This window comes from Calonectris borealis, chromosome 1, assembly GCF_964195595.1.
Source record: "Calonectris borealis chromosome 1, bCalBor7.hap1.2, whole genome shotgun sequence".
Classification (NCBI taxonomy): Eukaryota; Metazoa; Chordata; class Aves; order Procellariiformes; family Procellariidae; genus Calonectris; species Calonectris borealis.
The window spans coordinates 25,204,989-25,226,807 of record NC_134312.1 but is presented as its reverse complement, the minus strand read 5'-3'; the positions used below and the strand labels follow the sequence as shown (position 1 = coordinate 25,226,807).

The 21,819-nt window shown below is 44.5% G+C and overlaps 1 protein-coding gene across 2 annotated transcripts; it reads left to right on the top strand.

Moving 5' to 3' along the window:
- The first annotated feature begins 9,205 nt into the window (after nucleotides 1-9,205).
- Nucleotides 9,206-17,341, top strand: LMOD2 (leiomodin 2). Of its 2 annotated transcripts, none has more exons than XM_075146790.1 (3): nucleotides 9,206-9,575; nucleotides 13,484-14,824; nucleotides 16,722-17,341. In XM_075146790.1, exons 1-3 carry the CDS (start codon nucleotides 9,303-9,305, stop codon nucleotides 16,737-16,739), a joined length of 1,632 nt encoding a protein of 543 aa, XP_075002891.1. In that variant the 5' UTR covers nucleotides 9,206-9,302; the 3' UTR covers nucleotides 16,740-17,341. The 2 variants fall into 2 exon arrangements, with proteins under 2 accessions (XP_075002891.1, XP_075002881.1); XM_075146780.1 differs by lacking the exon at nucleotides 16,722-17,341 and adding an exon at nucleotides 15,168-15,597.
- The last annotated feature ends 4,478 nt before the right edge of the window (nucleotides 17,342-21,819 follow it).

Sequence of the window (21,819 nt, the reverse complement as noted above, 5' to 3'; positions counted from 1 at the left end):
GTGGCCTAATCCTGTTTTAAAGCTTTTCTGTCCTTCAACATTGAAGTTGTTTATTTATTGAAGACTTCCTCCCCCAGCCCCGGATGCTAAGGAAGTACAACATCATGAGAAAGCATCTTGAATGCTTTCAAGGCATCTGTGAACTGAATGGAGGAAGGAGGGGCAAGACTTTGTTTTAAATGGAATGTAAGGTGAGATAGACACAGAAAGGGAGCTGTTTACCCCATGTCATGCTTATGGCACAGCTAGGAATTGAACACAAGTCTTTCAACTCCTGTGTTTTGCAGCCAGACCATTGAATACTACTTTTATGGACTTGAGTATGTGCTGGTGGGAGCAGGAAATGTAACTGGTCTAGGACTGGTGATTGTGTGAAAAGAGACAAAGGCAGCAGCCCCAGCTGGAAGAAGAAATTGGTAGGAAAAAACTACTCCTTTTTTAACCTGCTTGGACTGTGATTGAACCCTTGCAACGCTGGGATTTAATTTTCTCTGCTATTTGGGTGTGACTCATGGGGTGTTCCACCGCAACCCAATTCCATGGCATGTCCACCCTATGGACGATGTTGGCTAGAAGTAATTAAATGCCCTGGCATTGATTCAGGCATGCTCTGGGGTAGGGACTTCTATCAGTTTGGGGACCGTGTTTGAAAGCAGAGGTATCATTTGGTCTCTGTTTCTCATAAAATCTGACACAAGCAGCTGCACCAGACTGATGAGCTCTCCAAGGAGCCAGACATTCAACAGTGGTTATGTCAGCCTTTGCAGCACCAGCAAGATGGACTTTGTAGCTGTAAGTGTTTTCATAGCTTGGTGAAGGACCAAACCATAGCCATAAGTTCTGTATATGACCAGCTATTCCCTGTAGGGACTATAATGTCATGTACCTTCCATAAAACTTCCATGCACTGGCTACCATCTGATCCTCGGAGCTGGCACGACAGATCCTTGTTCTGGGTATCAAGGGGGAACAATTTTACTGTTTCACTGCAGCACTCGGTGTTCTGGCTCGGGCTCTTTGTGCCTGAGCTGCCCTTTCTCAGGCTATTGCTGATAGTATGGGAGTCATGCATGGAAAAACACAGTCACAAAGCCACGGGCTCTTCTGTGCCTACTTTGGGGTGGGCAAAGGGATTTTTTCTGACCCTTACTTGGGGTAGAAAAAGGCTTCTAAATATTCCTGCTCTTTATGATTTGCATGGAGAAAAGTGGCATAAATTCATGAGCACTTATCTCTGTAGAACAGGTCTCTTCTCTTTTGCTTTTCCATCGCTCCCTTTAATACGCACCTAATCAACAGTCTCTTGCCCTCACCTCCGTGTCTTCCGTGTAGCCAGCTTTGCCTCCCTGGTGCACTCTGCCTGCTGAATCAGTGCTTTTAAAGCCTCGCCCCACTTTTTTTTCCTGTGAGCCTTAGGACGGATAGATGTCTGCTCATGAAAATGGTATCAAGAAAAGTAATTCCAGCCAAACTGATTTTCAGCCTTAATGGCCCTATTCTGGCTTCTCTCCCTGACCTTTCCACTGGAAATTTTTTGTTTAGGCTGCAGTACTTAAAACTGGCACCTTGCCACCCAAGTTGTCTATCCTTCAGAGGCCTTTTCTGCACCCTACAGATCACGACCTTGATTCAAAAATACACTGTCTGTCTCCAAATGCATGGAGCAGTCTTCAAAGAAATCCATCCCGATTCTTTACCAGGGCAAACACTGGATAAATCAGAAAGAAGTACATGGGGAAGTGCACTAAATTACTGTATAAATATTTAAAGGTATATATTGCAATGGGAAGCATTTTCTCTCTGAAATGCTCCCTTAAGTGACACTCACACGAGCAAAAGAGATACTTAAATCAGGAGAAATATTCCCTGAGGAATCTGTGTTTCATGGTTCTCCTGAAAAGCTGTAAGAATATATTAGTAAATTGTTAGTAGTCATAATGCTGATATAACAGTGTAGCTCTGGTGATATGTACGAGGTATTTACATTTAATTTTCAAAATTCACATTTTCAGTAGAAATCTCTGCATTTGTTCAGACAAAACCATTGCCTTTTGTCTGCATATTATGCACATGGTGCCCAGAACTCCCATCATCATTAATATGGACTATTTAAAAAACAGACATAAATAAAGACAATAAAGTAGAGAATTTACTTACTTAGTACTGCTGCTTGTATTTAATTCCCTATGAATTACATCACTTGTTTATATTTGTGGGATCTCCTCTTTAAAAAAATCTTCATAAACACATACTGTTAAAAAAAAGTTACAAAAACTAAGGAAATGCTAAATATAGAAGTAAGTACCTGTATTGCTCTCTGTGTATAAAGAAATAGAGCAAATTTTTTATCTGAATGGCAAACTGTAGGTTTGGCTAAGCTACACGGGAGAGCCATATGGGACTAGGATATTCAACAAAGGATTAAGTCCATGCACTTTTTATAATCACTTATAATTTAAGAACACCTGACCTGGACATGCAAATATAGTATATTTGCAAATACCACCACGAATAATATAATGCTTACACTGGCAGATATTACCTATTTTATCATGCTTTTTCGGGAAAGAATAGGCTAACTGCAGATGCCTAAACAGCGTCCCATTCAAACTGCACTTCCAAAACCCACATTTTTTGTGCATGCAGCAGTTCCTCTGCTACTTCCTTTGCAATAGAGGGGCCTCTACTTCCTGTCCAAACCTGTTGGGCAATATCGCGATGTAATTCCAAACAGCTGCTGTGGTCATCCTATGTCTGTACATCGGTAGCAAGTGAAATGATTTCTATATATAGTTTGTAAATCTGTTGGCAATGTTTGTAAAGCACACTGAGATTCTTTCTGAGGGATAAGAGCAGCTATACGAAAGCCAGAGCATTAAGACCATCATTGCGTACAAGCCAGTTTATCTTTTTGGTGTGGCAGAAACTGGCACTGAGGAAACGGCCAGTCTGCAGAGATGTGGAGAAGCACTTGGGTTGAGCAAAACCCTGGCAGGAATAGTTTGTGCTGTCAAAGATAAGCATGTTCATCTCGCGCTGTTGTTACAGATCATGACATTGTACTGACACAAGATGATTAAAAAGTATCAGCTGTGTAGGAAGGAAAGAAAACTGGGAATGAGAATGACGGTTATTCAGTTTATTCGCCTTCCCTATTTTAGTGTGATTCAGGTAGGCAAAAGGGGCAATAAACCCCGAGTCTGCTGCACCCTTGGCACCCAGCTGCATTCCTCTCTGTATAATCAAATAGAACTTCAGGATCCGTGCACGAAGGACACCGGGTGCCTGTGCAATGTGGGCAGTGAGTTTTCCTTCTTTTAATCAAAGGTTGAGGAATTTGGTAGTCCAGAAATGTTCTTATTTGCACCCAGATGAATTTTTTTCCCCCGGTGCTTCCCTGCAGCCAGGTCGACCTCTTGAATCCCCTTCCAAGACTGATGCTTACGCACTTCCCATCAGCAGCGCTATCCCAGCCATTCACTTCTTCACTCTCTATGACTCTTCGGTCTTCTTGTTAAGCAAGGCAACCCAAACACCCCTGCCATCAAAATGCATTAGATTAGGGGTTGCCCCATGGCTTGTTGGTATGTAATGTTGTATATAGACTTCTGGTTATGTCCCCAGCAGCTGTTGGGAATGCTGTTTTCAAAACTAATGTGAGCAATAAGGCAGCCCACATGCACATGTTTTTGAGTGAAAGCTGATCACTGTTTGTGGTGCGTCCAAATTGTCAAGCTACAATCTGGACCTGGAATCTGCCCTCCCGGTAGCCTGGGGTGTGCTGCAGGGGATCGGTGGGAAAAATCCGTCTTTGAGTTAGGATGCTGAGGCCGATTCCCAAGCAAAGACTGATTTTAGATCAGGGTCATCTTTAAACTTACCCCATTTTTTGTTTTCCCAGCATGGATGAAGGGAAAGATCTTTTCCTCCCATGTGACTCCCTGTTTATGGCATCACCAGGAGAGATGGACTGGACAACAGAATCATCTGGCATAGAGAAAAGCAGCTGAAAAATTGTTCCTTCAAATGCCTTCAGTGCATGCTTTATCCCATTCGCTCTGCTGATACCACTGTTAAATGTAGGTGATGACACATCCTTTTCAGGAACAGGACGGTGTGCACAATTTTCACAAGTCTCCTGGGAGAAAGAGCTGCAGCTTGTCCCATCAGTCTGCCGCGCGGTCCTGTTGGGGTGCCAGGTGGCTGACCCTTTGTCTCTCCGGGCCGATGTGGACTCTGCATTCAACCTGGGCCTGTGCAAGCAGCACACAGAAATTGAGACACACACACGCACGTCTGTCTGTCTGTCTGTCTGTCTGTCTGTCTGTCTATCTGTCTGTCTATCTATCTATCTATCTATCTATCTCATTTGATGTAGGTGAGAGGGGGAAGGCAGGCAGCGGAGCACGGGGGCAGGAGAGGGGGCGTGCGAGGAGGGGAGGGAAGGAGAGCTCGGGGAACCGGCCGCGGAGGTGGGTGAGGACAGCGAGGGGCTGTGCAGGGAGGGCAGGCGAGGGGGGCCCGCAGGGCCGGGGATGGAGAAGGCAGCGCAGCAGCACGGAGGCAGGAAAGGGGAAGGTGGGAGAGCGCAGGGGCGGGCGCCTCGGGGTCTGCGTGAGGGGACGGCAGGAGGGAAGGAGCTGGTTGAGGAACGAGGGGTGCAAAAGCGGTGGGGGGCGGTGGGAGCGAGCATGGCAGGCAGAAGGGCAGCGGGAGAGATGGGGAAAGCCCAGACGTGCTGTGGTGCATTGTTTTTAATGTGCTCTATGGCAATTGGACTTGTTTCTGCAGCGTGGGACTGCAGCTCAGTACGAGCCAACGCATCTGTCTGACAGGCTGTCCTCAGGAACCGGGACCGAAATAGCCGCTGTCCTGGGGCCGGCCGTGTCCCGCGCCTGAGGACAAGGTTGCGCAGCCCTCTCTTTGCTTGCCTCTAGTTTTCCCTGCACTCACCCAAGTGGAAGTAAAATTTAAACTGTGGGCTTTGCCCTGCTGGGGGGTGAGTACCACCCCTCAGGTGCTGCTCGCGTCCTGTCAGCCATTGGGCCAACGTGCCCAAAGTGTGGAAACGTGTGAGAAGCAGAACAGAGTTTCCTAGGCTGCTGCTTGAACTAGTTAATTGCTTGGAAAGGAAAAAAACCCACTTCTTTTAAAACCAAGAAAATAGATCACAAGACTGAAAGTCTTGTCTACAATCTCGCTGCTGCTGAGTGGGCTCCGTCCCACTCGAAGCCAGGAACCTGGGTGCCAAGTATCTGCAATGGCAGCATGAATCCTGCTCCTATTAAATGGGCGCTCCCAGTTCTTATCTTCCCTCATCTTAGCCCAGGTCCTGAAGGGAACAAACCTTTTAATAACTCTGTTGTTGAGTGATGAGTTTTCATGGCCCATACGTGAAATGGTTTGTTCCCTGCATACAGGATTTCAGCAGGGCGTTAGGGAGGTGAGTTTGGGTTTTCTGTTAGGAGATGGCGAAGCACTTTGGAGGATTCATCCTGAACAGCTGTCAAAGCAGCCAGTATAAACCTGCCCTCGCCTACTACATACGGCTCACACTCTGCTGTCCTGCCTTTTGTGACGGCAGGAAGTTCACTGGGCCACCTCACTAGCACAAGGTCTCTTCCTAAACTGTTTATAATGGTGTGGTCGAGCACATAGCCTGGGACCTATAACAGGATGCTCAGACTGCTATTTTTTGCTTGTTTTTTGCAGAAATCCGAACACGTATAATGCCTGAGAAATGGGACTGTGGAACAAGAACAAAAAGTTTCAGGCAGGAATGCTGAGAACCAGAAAACACAATCACTCCTGTCTTTGCAGCAGAGTTCCTCTCAGAAGCTGGACAAGTCAATTCAATCGTAATTAAATCATTTGAGTGTTAACCTGTGATCTGAACTGTCAAAGTGGTGGGCAGCTTCAGCAGTGGCTGGTGCCCACAGGAACTGAGCCCTGACTAGCTGAAGTGCGGCATACTGCCCAATACCCCAAACAGGGAATCCTAAACTCCAAATTAGTGGATACTTTCAGTCTTAAGGTCTCTCTACCTCTATTTTTCCTCCTCACAAAGGTGGTAACACCTTCACATCTCCTGAAAGGGCCGCTGGACAAATAAAGCCATTGGTAGTCTTGATATGCTGAAGCACAAGGGGCAAAACAAAATGCTGAAAGGCTGTTTATTAAATGCGCATGATCTCTCCTGTACACTGAACAAGAGTAAAGGTCCTGGGGACACATGGGTCTGGAATCAAAGTATATGACTACAGAATTATGGAATTAAGGACTGTGTTTCAGTGCTCATCAACAGGCAAGGACTGTTGATTAGCCCCCGCATTTTCTGACCTGTGAGTACTTAGCTTTACAGTTTTTGTGTGCATCCTTTTTATGTATGTAATTTGCCATGTGCTACAGCCTTATTACTTTTATTAAAATTGTTCTAGAGAGTGTTCATGGGTCTTCACCCTTGGCCTTCTCCGTATAAAGAATGGGTCCTGAATTACCATGAGGGACATGTACAGGATTAAGAAAGGACCCAAACCTCTCATTACCTCACCTAACTGTGCCAATTTCCCCCCTGCTTCAGGGGAGACATTTGCAATAAAATACCTTGTCCATCTTTAGTAACATCTTTAAATTCTCTTATCTCATGGCTGCAATGGACATCACTGATATTTTATATATAGAAAAACATCTCCACTGGCCCAGTGTTGTATCATGCCTCAGCAAGGAGTAGCATTGAAGGTAATATTCATGTTGCTGCCAAGGACTGGACTAAATCTTCCTTTGGAATATTATTTTACAAGTGGGTAATGCACATTGCTTTTGAAGTTCCTTTGGGTTTGGAAAATTTGAATTGTACATAGAAAATTTTAAATAGACAATTCAGGTATCTGTATGTTTTTACTTTGTATTATGGACTCTCAGCCCAGGAGAATTCAGAGACTTACAAATTTTGTTGTATCATCTGAGGAAAAAAGGAAAAGCAGAAAGCTCAGAATTTTCTGGGAAACAGTACATTTGAATAGATTTCATTTTTAACAACGTTTTTGCTTTTAATATTGTACATATCAACGTTGTACTTGACAACATTGTACTAATAAAATATAGAACATTTCTAAAATCATTTCAGTTTCAATCAGCATTTTCCAGAAAATCTGTCCAGTGCAAATTTTCTAACCAACTCCACCTAAAAATGTTTGCAACACAATGTTGTCTGCAAAAATGCGCCCAGGAAAGATAATTTTTTTGTGCTGCTTCTCTGGCTAACTCCAATGATAACGAAGTGAACCATTGTCCTAGACATACTGAAGAAACAAAATTGCTCCGAGTTCTGTTATATATATATTTAATTAATGCCAGCGTCAGCATTCACAATGCAAAGTTAAAAGAAAAAAGGTACTTATTATTTTTTTCCTGCCATTTCACAGAATTTGGCCTAAGGATCATTTCTGCAAGTGCAGCTGAAAGAGTGAACAGAAGCTCTACTGACCCACCCACTTGTCTAGATACAGGTGACCCATCACAGTGTCTTATACCATGAAGGTAACACTCTTCGCTCCATAAACCAAACTGTTTTGCATCTTCCTCCTTTTTATTTTATGCAAAGATTTGGTCAATGTAAATGACCTGCAAATATTTATTTTATTTTAAGATGCACAGTATTCTTTAGTCTGCTTTATTAATGTATTTTGTGTGTTAGGGAAGACTAAGCTTGCATCCCACTTCTTGAGCAAGCTAAACTGCACGAAATCCATATAGAAAAATGATCAAAGGAAAAATGTAATTTCTTTATCAAAATTGTTTATGAAAATCATGCTCAATCTCCTCTCTCCATTGCCAATAAAGCAATATGCATAATAATAAAACTAAATGAGGAATTTAGCTAAACATCATACATCAGTTCAGGTGTCCAATCCACACTAACCAAAAAGAGATGATGTTGGACAAGAGCAATACTTCAAATTATTTTCACTTGCATTTCCATTAAATACTGACTTGACTATCTAAAAATAAACTCACTGTGTATTATTATTTAATAAGGTTAATATATGTTATTATGGATGTGCTCCTATTTCCCTGTACCAAAACCCGCCTTTTCTCTGTCTTTCTCTCTTCCTCTCTCTCTCTCTCACAACACAGGTTTGCAGATATTGCTGGCCTGCACGTTTCAGAAAACATTGCTAGTTCACCATCATTCACTGCTAATAAAGAAAAGAAAAAAACAGTGTGAAGTTCAACCTTTCATTCTGTAGTTTCTTACATTGGAAGATACCTGTCTATAAAAATAATATCAGAATAATATATCATTTAATAGCGGACATGATAATGTAGATATACATTTAAAATTAAGAGTTGAAGGGCACCCTCCAGCTGCACATCAGTCAGCTACAGCAAGCAATAGCCATTAACTAAAATAGCCACTAGAGGCCTTCATTTGCTAGGGGCTGTCAGACGTGATGAAGACAGAGCCCCGCTGCCCGCCGAGGGCTGGTTCCCCCTAAAGCCCTGGGGGACTCTGCTCACTACCCCAGCAGAGCACAGTTCTCCATGTGAAAGAAAATCGCACAGGAGCTCCAAATGGACATGTCAAGCTGATTCTCTCTCCCTCCCTCCAATTCCCCCCGCCTCAAAAAAAGGGGGGAATTAATAAATAATCCAGTTGTGTGATTTGCTACAGGCGAGGCGTGACATTGCGGGAGCAGTGCTCCCCACGGGCGCCGGCACGCCGACCTCCTCCCCTCGGGCTGCCTTCCCACCGATCCCAACCTCCTGCAAACACCTTGGCAGGATAACAGCGCTGTTCCGCTCGAAAGCCGTGAAAATGAGAGGAAGTCTGCTGAACAATGGCGAGGGTGTTTTATTTCCAGCCCCTGTGGCAGCTCAGGATTAAATGGATTTGTATTATTCTTTCTCTACTGCAGTTTGGACACAAAGTCGGTGTAAATGCGCCCGGGATTTTATTTGCTGCCACCCCCCCCGTCTGCGAGGCTGGTATTCTCCCGCTAGCCGCCTGCTCTAAATATGGCCATGGCCACTGTGTCAATAATCCCCCTCTTTAAGGGACCTGCAAACACTAGGGTTGGGACATTCTTGCTGTTCAGATGTCTAGCTGACGTCTGATGCTTAAAACGGAGCATGCTTTCATCCCTTCGTGCATTGTCGTAAGCCCCTGATGATTACTCTTAAAAGGGTGCCTCGGCTACGCAGGGAAACAGTTGCTGACCAAACGAGACACAGCTTGCTTGCTTCAGCCTTCTTGAATGCCTAGTCACTTCAAGTTTGTACCAGCCTGACCAAGCGGGACCATGTCTACCTTTGGCTACAGAAGAGAGCTCAGTAAATATGAAGACATTGATGAAGATGAGCTCCTCGCTTCTCTCACTGAAGAGGAGCTGAAGGAGCTGGAGCGGGAGCTGGAGGACATAGAGCCCGACCGTAACCTTCCGGTGGGACAACGGCAGAAGAGCCTGACGGAGAAAACACCGACGGGGACTTTCAGCAGGGAAGCGCTGATGGCCTATTGGGAGAGGGAGACCAGGAAACTCTTAGAAAAAGAGAGATTGGGTGCGTGCGACAAGGTAAGTCGCTGAGGCGTTTGCCGTTTCCTCGAAATATTGGGGTTTGTTCTTCTCTGGCATGATCTCGCTGACTGTTTTCATTTTCTTTCAGTCTCTTGTAGCATTTTTAAGAACATTGTTAGCCACACTTTTGTGCCTGCTAAAGTGCTCCGTATTAGCTCAGAGAGTTTTTGCTCTCTCTGGAGGAAACTTACGTGCTCAGTTGAGAAAGTCCCGTAAAAACTATCACTAGTGATTAAAATAGGAAAAATTTTAAAGAGCATGTTAGAAATTATTGCCAGGTAGCGATGCGGACTTTTGGATAATATTTGATTTCATTTAAGAGCTAAAAAATTGCCTTTTCCTTTCCTTCAAAAAAATCAGTATTGACTGCTGAGAAGCACGTCAGGAAGATAATTTTGAATACATATTATGTCAGAAGTCGAGTAAGAGGTCTCCAGGCTTTCTGCTGGCTGGAAGGAAGCTGCATTGCAGTCAGCAGCTTATGTTGCTTTGTTCCTGCTGAGGATCCTTGGCACGGCTTGGGAGTCTTCTGGCAACTGCTGTCAGAGAGTAGCTGTAAGTTACTTAAAAAGTGGCCTGAGGCAGAGTCATCAGCCAAACCATTTATCTGTATTCCCCAAAAAACAACCAATAGTGCATGTTAGGCAATTCGTCCCCCAAAATAAAAATGACAATAATAAAAGCCGGTCCCTGAACTGCAAATGAACAGTACAGCTGAGCAGGAGTGAAGGGCTCAGTCCTAGCAGGGGATGAGCGCTCAGTCTCAGCTAATGTCCATGTTGGCATATCCGGGCCCTTGCTAAAACAATTTAGGAGACTGAGCTCTATCAAAAAGCAACTTCTGTTTTCATGTTGGCTACATGTAATTTCAAAGCAGAGTGGGGACCTGGGGATGTGAGTAACTTTTTGATTTTTAAGCACTGCTTCATACTCAGCTCTGACTCTGTTTATAAGGGCAGGTTTTCCCATGTTTAAGTAGAAAATAATACAACAAAGGCAAAGACAGCAAAACCGGACTCAGAACTTCTAACAGCCTTGATTCAGGAGCTCAGTTCATTTGCAAGGAAACAATTGCTGTTTGTACATTAGATAAAATATTCTCCCAGAGAAAAATCACAGATTAAATTAGCCTGCAATAATAATATCCAGGATTTCTTTACACGTAAGTGTTTTCTCCTGCTCGTGAATGGTGGTGTAATGTCTTTGCAGGCAAGCACACAGACCACTAGCTGTCATCAGACCGTTAGTATCAGCTTGCAGACATTGACTTCACTCCCTCTTTGTCAAGTTCTAGGGAGGCAATGGGAAGATTAATGTTTATTTCCAGCTGGGCCTGGAACTCGAAACCTGGACAGTTCCAAAAAACCTTCTGAGCAGGTCTAGTTCAGTGTCTTATATAATGGCAGGATTTTTTTTTTCTTTTTCCATGTCTATACAGCATTAACGATGGGTACTGGCTAAACCTCGAAGTGCTAGCAAAAGCCTCTATACGTTTTGATGTGAGAAGAAACTTCCTAAATGCATCCATAAATATGAAAATGTTGACACGCTGATCTAGAGGGCACAAAGGCTCTCTCCACTGAAGGCAGTAAGAAAGCTCCTTCTGAGTTTCTTGAAAACAATTTTCTTCTTGCCGTCAACTGTCTGAAAGTTAGACACCTTATCTAAGATGGTTATTTGTGCTCCTTCTATAGTTAGCGGTGAGAGATCGGCCCCTCCAGAAGGCAAACATCCTGCAGATAACCTTTTAGGGTGAATGACTTGCCCTCCAGAGATATTTACCTCTCTGCATTGACTACCTTAGTCCTAACTTTTCATCGAGTTGCTACTACGAAGTAAGACGAAGCCCTGCAGGCTGCCTGCAGCCGTCCTGTACTGAAATGGTACCACGATAACAGAGCATGCCTCTATGGAACTGCAAAGAGAAGAGTACTCGATTTCAAAATTATCGTGCAGATTGCTATGACACCAAATGGTGTATGTGACAGGAAATTAAATTCCCCCTTTGACCCCAGAAATGCCACTCAAAAACAAATCAAGTATTTTTTTAATTATCTAGTATCATCAAGCATATTAGGAGTCCATTTAGAGACACCAACTTCTAGCCCCTGTGTTGAGGGCTATAGTATATATTTCTGGATATATAAAAGCATAGCCATGAAGACAGGTTCCTGGATACCTGGTGTTTTCAGCTTTTAAAAGTCTGCATATATGTATAGAAGCTACAGATATAAATCTTAGTCCCCTAATAAACCTGGCTTAAACACAGGCCTCTTTCTATACGTAGCACAGCATCTCTCAGTGTAAAGGCCTTGCTGCTCAGGATCCACAGGAGAAGCAATGGGGCCGGACCCTGCAAGCCCTCCAGGCGCTGAATGCTCAGGGACGACAGGCTGGAACAGCTCGATGTCCTGTTTCATTAGAGTCACGCTTCTGCAAACATTACAATTACCATCTGTTTTGCCTGTGTCCCAGCACAGAAATCTGCTTAAGGTTGTGAAACAGTACCATGCAATCTGTCATTACTATTATTTTAACCTTTCCCTGCATTTTTAGAGCCAGATAATTAAGCAAACCTAAAACTGCACAGGTTTTCTAAAAACAGGCTGTCATGTTAGTAATGCTTTTGTTTTCCAGAAGCACAAAACAGAATCGCTGTGTTTCCGCAGAGTGTATTCACTTTGTAAAATACCCTCTAGTATTTTACAAAGGCTAACGTATGAATGTTGCTAAAGTAGTGCATAGAGAACAATTATATTTCATCCAAAATTTTATAAACATTTACAAATGTAAATAAAAAGGCATATGCCGTGGCTTGCCCAGTAGACAAAACAAGGCATAGGAGATCTTTTTGGTCAAGAGTTTTAAGGTTGGTCATGGCGTGTGGGTTCAGTCATGGCCCATACAACACTGTCATGCTTCTGGAGTCCTCCAGGGGGAGAGCGAGGCTTTCCTGGGGTGCAGACCTTGTGCCGCTCCTGCGCAGAGAATTGCCTCCTGCCACCGCAACTGCTAAGGGCACCAGGTGGAGCTTTGAGAGGTGGTTCCAAATTTGCCTTCTTGGTGCCCACCAAACACACTAAAATAACCTTGGGTTTTAGAAAAACAATCAGCTTACTCTGTAGGCAGTGAGTTATAACGAGTTGCAGTATGGCAGCTGACCTGCGACAGCTGTCAGTGAGCACAGTCTTAGCTCTTGGCAAACATGAAGAAGTTTGGGGATTATTGACATGTGATTACTTGTTACCTGTGGGAATGTGTCTGAACCTTTTCTTCACAAATAGCTCCTAAGTGTGTATAGCCCATGTAGGGCACCCAGAGTCTTTGACACGACTCCTGTAATTCTGTATGATTTTGCCTGTCAATATGCATGTTTACATGTGCAGACACTATTTGTATTCTAAATCATGGCAGTCTTTAGCCTTTTTAGATGTACTAACACATGCAAGGGAGTCTAAGCATTGACACAGATGACTAATCCTTATGAAATGAAGAAACTTGTTGCTCATAGATCATGTCCATTCTGAAATTGTTGTCTTGTGTTTCTGCTGGGAAGGATCCAAATAATATCCCCTTGTGGACATGCCAACACATAGAAAACATGAAGTATGTCCATGTTGCAAAATCTTGTCTCAAATTTTCTCTTGGCAGAAATCATTGACGTCAGTAAAACTGTTCCGATTTATGCTAAGCATTTGTCTTCTAAAGAATATGAAGGAAATAATGTTAAAAAGGTGTTAGATGCTGAAACATTTTCTGTTCTCCTAACTGTCTCTGTTTCTGGGGATTTATTTTAAGCTTTCAACATTAACTTATATAGTTTCAAGATAATTGTTTTTGTACAAAAAGGCAATAGCTACATTACTGCAATCATGTTTAACACCCACACCTACATTCCTGTTCAGGATTCTGAGCAAGAAGAAGACAATTCAGAAGACATTCAAGAAGAATATTTCACAGAAAGCAATAGTGAAGTGTCCGAGGAGGCATATACTGAAGAGGATGATGAAGAAGAAGAAGAAGATGAGGAGGAAGATGAAGATGAGAGTGATGATCAGGATGAGGAAAAGCAAAATGGTGCAGCTGGTAAAAGACCTGAGGATGGCAGGAGTTCTGACCACATTAGACGCAAAAAGTGTAATGGCGCAAAGGACAATGAAAACTTACTCAATGGCCATGATGGAAAAGACACCGATAATCTGAGCTTAACGAGCAGTGCCATCCACCCTTGTGGAAATCCAACAGTTATTGAGGATGCTTTGGAAAAAGTTAGGAGCAATGACCCTGACACCACAGAGGTCAATCTGAACAACATTGAAAACATCACTTCACAGATGCTAATACAATTTTCTCAAGCCCTGAGGGACAACACAGTGGTTAAGTCATTCAGCTTGGCTAACACGCACGCTGATGACAACGTTGCAATAGCTATTGCTGGTATGTTAAAGGTAAATCAGCATATAACTAGTCTGAATATTGACTCAAATTTTATCACAGGCAAAGGAGTGCTGGCCATCATGAGAGCTTTGCAGAATAACAAGGTTCTAACAGAACTGCGGTTCCACAATCAAAGGCACATCATGGGCAGCCAGGTGGAAATGGACATAGTTAAACTGTTGAAAGAGAACACCACTCTGGTGAAGCTTGGATACCACTTTGACCTTGCTGGCCCAAGAATGAGCATGACAAGTATCCTGACAAGAAATATGGATAAACAAAGACAAAAGCGTATGCAGGAGCAGCGGCAGCAAGAGTCTGGTTGTGATGGAGCCATCAATCCAAAGACCAAAGTCTTGCAGAAGGGGACGCCTCGGTCCTCACCTTATGTGTCACCTAAGAGCTCACCTTGGTCCTCTCCAAAGCTCCCTAAGAAAGCACCGCCAGTGAAAAGTCAGCCTCCAGTTCCTGCACCCCCACCTCCCCCTCCACCCCCACCTCCTCCTCCTCCTCCTCCTCCGGTTATTCCAGAGAAGAAGGCACCAACCAGGAATATAGCTGAAGTCATCAAACAGCAAGAAAGCTCAAAAAAAGCCTTACAGAATGGACAGAAAAAGAAAAAAGGCAAAAAAAGCAAAAAACATGAGAATAGCATATTGAAAGAAATTAAAGATTCTCTAAAATCAGTCTCAGACAGAAAATCAGAGGAAGGTTCACGACCCTCCACCCGTCCCTCCACCCCACAAAGGTCTCTCCATGACAACCTTATGGAAGCAATTCGGGCAAGCAGCATAAAGCAATTAAGGCGGGTAAGTAAGAGATTCTATTTCAGTAACTGATTATGGCTCAGGTATAGCACAAGCTCAATTAACTTTAGTACATATATATTTAATAAAAAAACATTCTTAGAAATGTGAGCATAAGAAAGCACTTGGGTGGAGGCTTTCCTCTGATTAGGCTTTTCTCAGCACGCTGATTTCTGTTCGACTATGATTTTGACAGAAAGTGGGGTACTTTCCCAAGTTCAGGCTAGTTTCGGGAGATGGTGCGTAGCACAGGGCTCCTGGGAGTGTGTCTCTGGTAGGAATTTTGCCACCCAGACTGTACAGCAAATGTAATGAACACGCTCCCCACCCCACCCCCGTTTCGTAGGTGGAGGTACCAGAAGCCCTTCGGTGAAAGCCTGGACGACAGAAGAAGCAGAGCACTGCAGTCGTCAAGGGGAGGCTACTCGTCCACTCACTGGTGGTAACATAGACTGTCTAGCAAGCTGCTTCCAAAGTACAATCTTAGCTTCAAACCATTTCTCTTTTATTTCAAAGAAATAAACCCGCTAAATACGAAACAATGCTTTAAGGATACATTTGCCTTGTAATCTGTAAATATGGAAATAATTTTCTTTTTTATTTAATGAGATTTCTATTGAGAAATTGCTGCTTATTTAGATATTCTTTTCAATCTCTGATTGCACATCATTGGACAAGTTCTTCACACTGAGATGTAATAGTTTACCAACCTGTGGTTTCTTCTTTTTCTCTCTTTTCCATGAATTTACAATAAATGTGGTTTGAAGCTTTCAAGCAGACACATAGTCCTGGGTTTCTGTGAGTGAAAACTTACTAGATGTTTGCGTCAAGTTCATGAGCATTAGGGAAGTCTCCTGGGAAAGAACCTGAGGTCTTTCTCAGCGGCACCCATCAGGCCTGCTTGGAGGATAGTCCCTGAGCCCATATGTCAGTGCAGTTTCATACTGACATGGGAAAAAATGGTTCATAAGGCTATATACAACTAAAATTAAGCCGTGGGCTGTGTCAGGTCACTGGTGTTGTGTACCAGGTCCTAAACCTTGATCTAACAGAAGGGTAAGTGGGTGATGAATAGAGCTGCAGTTCATGTTAACTTAAAGGTTAAAAATTAATGTAGAGATTTTAAGGATGCAGCAGAATTATTCAACTGAGATCTATTCAGTACAAGTGCACACTGCTGTATCTAGGCAGAACTAACCCCAGTGCAGACATTCAGTCAGACAGAGAAACTTGAAAAGCAGTCGAGCATTCAGCTGGAAAAAGACTTTCATATGCTATCAGCTGAACAACAAGCAGGGTGTGAACTGTCAATATGATAAGGTGGAAGCAGAGCCAATATCATTTGGAGATGCACGGCTGGAGGTATCACATCACAGGCGATGGCATGAACAGCCCTTCTTCGTGTAGAACTAGACATCTCCCTCTGTCAGATCAGTTATGGTTCTGGATGCTTCAGCTAGTGTGAAGGTAGTGATAACATGAAGAAAACTGAGCAGTGGCCAAAATGTTGAAAGGCAAGAGGAGATGTATGTTTAGAAGCACTACTAAATATTAATTAGTTTGCTCATTTCGACAATAAATAACAGAATTAGTATTTTTTTTTACATGAAACCACACCAAAGAGAAGTAAAACATTGCAGTGGTACTGAAAAAATACAGGTAAGCTTGTATCTAGAAATATTAATGACACAGATTTCCGCAGAAAGAGGAACAAATTACTGGAGGGAAATGAAGCGTAACAGAGAGGGGATCTATTAATGAATTGTCAGGAATGTTACTGTTACGGCAAGAAAACAGTGAAGATAGGTACCTTTTTGCTTTTGTATTTATTGACTAGAACATACCAAAAGCAATTTATAACTAACTGAAACACTTTCCGACATTTTTCCTCTTGCCTCAGGATCACAACAACTCATGAGTATTTCTAGACCCAGTATCACAGGAAATATGGTACGTACAATTAGTCTTCAGCTGCCTTTATAATTGCATAGGCTCCCATAGCATAAAAATCAACCTGTGGTCAGTCTCCCATGACCAAATGGAAGCTGGAGCTTGGGTTCTTCTGAGGATTGAAGCAATGCTGGAATGCAGACCACAGTCAGGAGGAGAGCTGCGACCCCAGACCTTGACCCCAGCAGCTTTGTGAAGGATGAGAAAAGAGCAAAATGTTTAATCAAATGCCAGAAGCAGCTAAGCAGTTGCAAGGGAGAACGAAAGATAGAGAGGGAACTCAGGGAAAGCACAATGGAGAGGATTTGGAGGAAGACAAGAAAATGTTTAAAAAAACAAAACCAAACCTTTATGGAAAGAGGGAGAGTGAGAAGTGAGAAAACTCTCTGTATGGCAAGTGAAAACTGATATAGAAAAAGAAGATGATATAGAAGAAAATGAATACTGAGAAGTGGCAGATGAGAGAAGAGAAGAGAAGAGAAGAAGAGAAGAGAAGAGAAGAGAAGAGAAGAGAAGAGAAGAGAAGAGAAGAGAAGAGAAGAGAAGAGAAGAGAAGAGAAGAGAAGAGAAGAGAAGAGAAGAGAAGAGAAGAGAAGAGAAGAGAAGAATGCGGAAGAAAAAGAAAACCTAGACAAAGCAAAAAAGGAAGGTAAGATTCATCTTGCAGGTTGGTAAGAGCTGCTGGAGTTACTCTTTTGCAGAAGGGGAGGGCGATGGGCACAACCCTTGCGAAGGCTCGGCCGGAGCTGCTGACTGTGGTGGCTGACGAGCGGCTCATCGGTCCTCTCTGGTGCCGCGGCCCGCTCTGGTGATGGAGATCAGTATTTCAGCTAAAATGTAAAGTCACGGAAGTGGCAGCCACGTGTGGTTATTTAAGGTCCTGCGGCACACTCCCTCACGAAGTGTCAGACCTGTGTCTTAGCCAAAGTCTAATCTGGGTAATTACCTTCTGCCTACATAAATTTCACAGCGGTTTCGCTTGGAGGCATTTCAAAGCCCGTCTCCTATTTGCAGAGTCGCAAGGCAGAGCCCCCAAAAACACCTTGTTAAGGCTTTGATGCCCCGCTGAAGGGAAAGGCAGCCCCCTTCCCTCCTAGGGCGGGTGTCAGCCCTGGGGCCGACGGCACTGAGCTCCCTCACGGGTGCTTCCAAGGAGCAATCTGTTTTCCTTTCAAATAGGCAAGGTGACAAGCATACAAAACCCCTCTGGGAGGTACTGTGCCACCTTTCCGGACTGGAAGATGGTTTAGCAGGAGCCAGGAGGTGCCAAGCCGTGCTCCTGCCTGGGGAACAAACAACTGTGCATTTCCCTTGGGGCCCAGGTCCTGCCTGAAAGCTCAGCTCCCTTTCCGTACCCTTCCCTTGAGTCACAGGGAGGCAAGTCACCTCCTCTGCAGGCCTGACTGCCTCTTGTTTGACTTGTAAGGAAGGTGGCCCCTGGGTCAGCTCCTGCACATCCAGTGCTATGGCCCCATCAGAGCTGGACGCGGTGTCTGGACAAGGGAGCTCCAGGATGCAGGTATGCTCCTCGTTTGGACTCATAGGGCTCCCTGCAGTGGGTGGCCATCCGCTTTCTCTCAAAGACCAGTCAGAGAAACAAAACACACCAAAATCTGTCAAAATGAATTGGTCAGCAATAAAAGAGCTGCAAAGGATAACCAAGCGCTTGCTGTCACTGAAGAGGTAAAGGGACAGGAGAGGACAAAGGGTTATAATGTCTTTAGGAACAGACGATATATCTTGGGAACATAGTTTATCTCCTCATGAGTTGCAGAAATAACCCAGCCCATTGAAGAGCAGAAACACAGTAGCTTCCCAAGGAAGAAAAAAAGCAAAACCTGCCTCCCCTATTTACTGAGCCAAACCTCTCCTGTGAGTGTTCTCCCGAATTCGGGCTGGGGGGCGGGAGGGGAGGGCTAGGTACTGCACAGACCACACAAGCTTCATACTGTGGTTGAGACTGACACGGGGTTCTCCCACCACTCCACAGCTACCCTGCCCGTCTGCTGCTGCGGTGCCCAGCTGCACCAGGCAAGGGCTGCAGCCTTGCATGGTGGTCGGAGGCTGTGCCACCCTGCGAAGCCCCACGCTCCAGGTAGTCCAACGTGGAGGCAGTGCCTCCACTGCAGCTTCATGCTTTGGCCCTTCCCCATACGTGTATCCGTGTGAGCACCTGTGCCGTGTAATGTGGTGCGAAAGAGGTGACCTACCAAAGCACCAGAAATATCAGAAATATCAGAAATGTTAGCTGTAATTCCAGTATTTGGCCCTTTAGTTTGTGCCTCATCACCTGGGGAAGTGTCTGAGCTTATAGAAAGAAAAGGAGTTCATAAGAGTCCAAGAGATTTTATTTCCATGTCTTCTGGAAGTTTCCTGCCTCCTGCCGAGTCCCCTGTTAGCCGTTCTGGACAGTGGCCCACGTTGCTCTGCAACTGGGGTTTTAGCCAGGGATAGAGGTGCTGGTCCGACAGCCCTGCAGAGGTGCTTCCTTCCCACCAGACAGGGCAGGTGGCCAGCGAGGCTCCTTCCAGGCGAAGCCATGTCCATTTCTGGAGGCTGCAGGCAGCCGGGGAGCCAGAGGGGCTGGGCAGCACAGTCCCAGCGTGGCGGGTGGGAGGGTGGATGCCCTGGGGCGTGGGAGGCTGCGAGGCGGAGGGGAGCGGGAGGTTATGGCCAAGGCCTCTCCGTTGCCCGCACGCTGGCACAACACAGGCACAACCCTCCCAGCACAGAAGAGAAGCTGTGAGTATTCGAGACTTCCACGCCACCACTCACACGGTTTCCTCAGAAGTTCACCAGGTCTGTGGAAGTAATGGTTAAGGCAGAGCAGCTCCACAGCCAAAATAGAGAGGACTTGTCTGTAGGTTGTTTAGAGAGTGACACGTAACTAGCATGAAGTAGCCATGAAGGGGGTACCTGCAATGCCTGGATGTAAGGGGAGAGGTAGCTCCAAGAACTATTCCTGGGTGCCAGCCCAAGTGAAACAGCATCTGGAAGAGTGTGTGCAATTCCAGTAACTAACAGCCAGGAAAAATTGTGTTGAATTGGAAGAGGAGCAGAAAATGGCTAGGATAATTGGGGAACTGGAGAGGCTCTCCTATGAGAGAGATGAGAACAGGTGGTGGGATCAGTCTAGCCAAACAAAGGCTCAAAAGGATTTCAGCTCACGTCTATAAATATTGCAAAGGGGAAAGAGCTACAGGACACTGTTAGCAGTAGGAAAAAAAAAGGACAGAAACTGTGCATGACTGCATTTGGACCAGAAGTTGGAAGACATTTCCTAACTCTTAGAACAAGAAGGTTCTTGGAATAGCATTCCCATTAAAAAGGACTGGGCAAATTCACCAACTTACTGCTAAAAGAATGCAAGAAGTTTATGGAAAGGATAGTATGGTATGGAGCTTTCAGCAGAAGAAGCCTGAAACTGATAACACAGAAGCTCCTGCCATTGTTATTTTAGTCCTCTTAAGATGTGATAATTCCACAGGATCTGCAAGCTGGAATAGTATTGAAAATTGTAAAAATCTCCTACAATTTGTAGTAAGATGCTTTATTTTCAAATCCATGCAAGTCGGATGTAACTTTAGAAACAGACTATCACATGGAAGCCAAAGTCTTCTACTAGGTGCTGGATTAATACCATGCATGCTTGATACCAACAGGAACCAAATACTTAAAAGAGGGAACAGAATTTAGTTAACGTATTGATAAGCCCATACATGCATGTCTGTATGTACTGGTCTGACAGATTTCTATTTCCAAAACCCTGCACTTAAAATAGACTTAATTTTTAAACTCCTTCCTGAAAAGTTACAACTAAAGTTTCTTTTGACTTGCCAGTTCAATGACTTCATTTTGAACGTGACGTTCTTAAATGGGATAGTGATAATGGTGCCTTACACGCTAGGAGAAAACCTGCAACCAAGAGACAAAGCCTTGCTCAGAAATTAAATTGTGTGCCTGTACTACTGAGAAGATGGTCTTTAGAAGCCCCTGGTCATTTGGAGTGGCTACTTTTATATAAGCATAGCGAGATATTTTTCTTTTCAGACGTGCAAAACATCAGCCCACTAACAGGGTTTCAAGTTAGGCACTTGCAAATGAAGTTTCTGAACTGGACTGTGATTTTTGCAGTATTTTGGTCATTTTATTTTATCAGACAATTCTCTTGTTTTTGGAAGTAAGAGGACTCATGTTTAATAGCTGCTACCCAGAAAAGACCTTCATCATCTGAGTGGGGACATCTCAACATCCCACCTCTCGGCAGGGACTTGGGCTTCCCAGTCCTCAGGCTCACCCCGAGCTGCCAAGACCCAGAGCCCCGAAGGAGGAGGATTACGGGCAAGGGGTGCCGTCACAGCTCGGGTAGGCTAAGTGAAGGTATGAATCTGGGGCTACTGGTAAGGGTTAGCTGCGGCGGGGCAGCTCCCAGCATGGACCAACAGTTTCCCCACGGTCCGTGCCGCTCCCCGGCTTGCCAGGGCTGTCCTGCGAGGGGAGCGTGGGCTGAAGGTCCGTCGCAGCTTTGGGTCTGCAGGGTGGACACAGCCTTGAGCTGAAGCTGGGAGGTGGAAGAGCAAACTGCAGGTAGCGTGCAACAGTCGAGGGGCTTATTTTCTTTTCGTGAAGGTGGTGGAAGAACAGGGCAATGGTCACCGACTGGCTGCGGGGTAGCTGGTGTGTTACCAGACCCAGATGTAACTGTCCTGTGTGAAAAGGATGGGTCCGTCCAAAAGAAAAAGGGAAATACGGAAAAAATCTGTCCTTGTTGAAAGCAGGACAACAGCCTGCCTGCCAGGTGTGTTTATTTCTATCTGTAACATTTGACTTTTTTCAGCTTCAAATGAATACAAATTTTAAAAAGCCTTTTTAATGGCAAAAATAAATTACTTTCCATAGAACTCTGACACAGGGAGAGGGGCTTCTGTTTAAAACATTGTCACAGCAAAATTTCTCAGCGGGTTTCTGGTAAGACCCAGAACATGTATGCCAGAGCCAAGACTGAGGGTTATGTCCTGGGCTATGCTTCTGCTATTTGTGTACTCTGG